A 3896-nucleotide genomic window follows, 5' to 3' on the forward strand; every position below is an offset into this window, starting at 1 on the left:
CGCCCCACTGACATCCCTAATGTGAACAGACCCTTAGTGGAATCTAAACCTAGCTACATTACTACTTCTATTATTAGAACGATGCATGAGATAACAAGGACCACCAACTAAGCAAAGGAGGGTAAGGGGAGAGAAAAAAACGATTTTCTCATCTTCTTTTTGTCTTCCCAAGTAAGTGGCTAAGGCTGATCCACATGTCACCCTCCCATTTGTCCAACTAGATCTCCTCTCTCTCCTGATCAGATAATTGATTGACTCTGCTCACCCTTCACTTTCATCCTTTTCCTACTACACTAATTACTTCCCACCTAAAAAAAAAAAAATATTCAAAAATTAAATTAAATAAAAATCATTTCTACAAACAAAGAGAGAGAAATCAAAGATATTGCTGTAAGAGAAAATTCCCCACAAAAAAAAAAATAAAATTGAAAACGCCAGATAATGGGAGGAGGTCTTATGGCAGCAAAACTATGCGACTCGTGCAAATCCGCTTCCGCCACCGTGTTCTGCCGCGCTGACACGGCCTACCTGTGCATCTCGTGCGACGCCAAAATCCACGCCGCCAACAAGCTCGCATCTCGGCACGCCCGTGTCTGGGTCTGCGAGGTCTGCGAGCACGCACCAGCCACTGTCACCTGTAAAGCTGACGCCGCACACCTCTGCGCCACTTGCGACCGTGATATTCACTCTGCTAACCCTCTTGCTCGTCGGCACGACCGTGTCCCTCTTTCCCCCTTTTACGACCCTCTCTCTCCTCCTCCTCCTGGTGAGCAAAACTCCCCCTCCAACGCCGCCGCCGCCGCCGCGAAGTCGGCGGCTATTAACAAGCTATTCGGCGATGATTACTACTCCGACGCCGATGAAGCCGAAGCGGCTTCATGGCTTCTTCCGAATCCGAACAAGCAAGATGAGCCAAAGTCGATTGATTATCTTTTCTCTGGTGCTGCTGATGAAGCTAATGCTATTGACCCGTATTTGGATTTGGACTTCGGAGCTGAACCCAAACCGGATCCGGATCTTAGCGCTGATGGGGTTGTTCCAGATCCGGATCAGAAAATGAGCCACCATCACCATGAACTGCAACATCATCATCATCATCATCATCATCATCAGCCGTCGATGTTTTCTCTCTCCTCTTTTCATCCCACTAATCATTTTGATGGCTTTGAGAATAATCCTTCTGCTGCTTGCAAGCCTTTTTCTCTCTCCTCTTTCAGCAACCAGCCTTCTCTCAGTCACAGTGTAAGCTCATTTTTACTCGTCTTGGCTCGGGCGATACTCCGAGTTATTTTCTTTAATACTCTGTTTTAATCTACTCTTAGCTCGGGTGATGCTCCGGTTTTTTAACCTTTAATACCATTTTAATATGTTTTTAGCTCGGACGATGTTCCGGGTTGTTTACTTTTAGGATCGGTTTAATCTTTATTATAAAGGTGTGCATACATACAGACTAAAATTATGTTTATTTTGTGTAAATGGTGATTTCAGGTGTCGTCCTCGTCGTTGGACTATGGAGTGGTGCCGGATGCGGGTGCGATGGCAGACGTGGCATCGACCGGATTCGACAAGCAGCAGCATATGAAAATGATTGGAATGGATAGGGAAGCTAGGGTATTAAGGTACAGGGAGAAGAGGAAGAATCGCAAGTTTGAAAAAACTATCCGCTATGCTTCTAGGAAGGCATATGCTGAAACTAGGCCTCGCATCAAGGGCCGCTTTGCTAAGCGGACCGATGTCGAGGCCGAGGTTTCAGCAGCCTCTGTTGACGGTCTCTTCGCCTCCGACCCCGGTTACGGTGTTGTGCCGTCCTTCTAAGGCTTTCAACAAGATTAAGAAATAAGCTAATTAATTATAATTATTATTGTAATGGTGGGTGTAGTAGTATGTGATGTTTTGTTATTTGTGTACAGGTAGTAGTTTTTCTTTGATCTTGTATGTAGCAGAAGTTTTAGTGCTACTTTTCTGATCTCTCCTATGTGTTTTTAAGGAGTAATTTGTAGTTGTTGTTAATGAATTAAGAATGAACGAATGATGATGATGATCAAAGTTTTGTTGTGATGATTTTCTAAACTACCGTTAATTCAGTTAGTTAAATTAGTTGTTCTAATTGATTAAAGTATTATTGTTGAATCTCTCTTTTTGATGAGGTTTCTGTTGTTACATGTTGGAGATTAAATAATATGGGTCTTTTTATATTTGTTTAATCTTCAACGTATCAAATTCTGATAGCTTATTGGCTCTTTTTATAACCTTAAACTTATTAAATTATGGTTTAAGTATTGTAAATAGATAAGAATAGATGATGCATGATATGATCCACCATTATTATTTTTATAATGCTAATTAAATATTTGTATGTTTATTACTGTATATGCTAAAGCAGTAAGGCTACCTTTTTTGTAATACATGAAAATAATTGAAAAATCAGCTGTTAAGTTCAATCCTTGGTTTGTGGATGAACTATATATAATTAATTTATTAACAATGTATATGCACAATATATTGGATTTAAGACGTATAACTCGATCTGATTATGTACGTAATATATATACCAAGCAAGGCTTGTTGTAATTGGTGAGGAGTTCACCCTATAACGAATCTTAGCTTCTCTTATTTGTCAGTAATCAGTTTAATAAGTTAATAATACTACAATATTGTCGAGCCTAAACCTGATGTTGGCATGATATATAAAAGTATTGATCTCTTGCAATAGAAAAAAAAAAAAAAAATTGTATCCTTGCACTAAATTACAAATTTCCATATATTTATTCTTATATATATGTGTGACAAAACTGAATAATAGTAAATAAAGTAATTATTTTTAAATTTACTGCATGCTTTGCATTCTAAATAGGAATTGACTTTGATAACATACTCTCAATCCAATATTGTTGCATAACAAAATCAATAGTATTCCATCATATATATATATATATATATATATATATATATATATATATATATATATATATATATATATATATATATATATATATATATATATATTCTTTAATACATAAGACAACAAACTAATATATAAACTTATACGTAATTTCTTAATAAGTGATGTTTTTATTTATTGTATTTTACCCAATCAAAGGAGGTGAATCCGGAGATGTTGCTGGGTTTGGCCCAGTAGGAATGAGCCTATTTGTATCATCTTTCTCCTACAAAGGAGGTGTTTCTGGAGATGTTGTTGGGTTTGGCCCAGTGGGAATGAGCCTATCCGTATCATCTTTTTCATTTAAAGGAGGATTTTCCGGGAATGTCGTTGGGTTTGGCCCTGTGGGGGAGAGCCTATTTGTATCATCTGAAGGAGGTGTTTCTGGAGATGTTGCAGGGTTTGGCCCAGTGGGAACCAACCTATCTGTATTATCTTTTTCCTTTGAAGGAGGAATTTCCGGAGATGTTGTCGGGTTTGGCCCTGTGGGGATGAGCCTATTTATATCATCTTTCTCCTTCGATGGAGGTGTTTCTGGAGATGTTGCTGGGTTTGGCCCAGTGGGAATGAGCCTATCAGTATCATCTTTTTCCTTTGAAGGAGGACTTTCCGGAGATGTCGCCGGGTTTGGCCCTATGGGGATAAGCCTATTTGTATCATCTTTCTCTACCGAAAGTAGTGTTTCTGGAGATGTTGCAAGGCTCTTCCCTATGGGGGTGAGCTTACTCATATTATCTTTCTCCTCCAAGGATTGCCTTCCATGCACTTTTTCCTTCAAATTTATGTATCTAAGATTTTTATAAATGTAATTGTTATTTCCTCTAAACTTAATGGATGAAAAACTAGGGTGAACTCTTGCATTTGCAGCAATTGCAAAGCCTGTGATAAGAACAATTTTGAACATCAACTTTTCCATTTTCACATAGATGGAGTTGATGATTTCTTAGGTCTAGGT

General features: G+C 38.7%; 1 protein-coding gene across 1 annotated transcript; it reads left to right on the top strand.

Annotated features, from left to right (window-relative positions):
• The first annotated feature begins 284 nt into the window (after positions 1-284).
• On the top strand, positions 285-2058 carry LOC145585984 (zinc finger protein CONSTANS-LIKE 3-like). The gene is made up of 2 exons (XM_081642676.1): positions 285-1242; positions 1489-2058. Exons 1-2 carry the CDS (start codon positions 442-444, stop codon positions 1813-1815), a joined length of 1128 nt encoding a protein of 375 aa, XP_081498802.1. The 5' UTR covers positions 285-441; the 3' UTR covers positions 1816-2058.
• The last annotated feature ends 1838 nt before the right edge of the window (positions 2059-3896 follow it).

This window comes from Chenopodium album, chromosome 16 (genome assembly GCF_948465745.1).
Source record: "Chenopodium album chromosome 16, dcCheAlbu1.1, whole genome shotgun sequence".
NCBI classification, from domain to species: Eukaryota; Viridiplantae; Streptophyta; class Magnoliopsida; order Caryophyllales; family Amaranthaceae; genus Chenopodium; species Chenopodium album.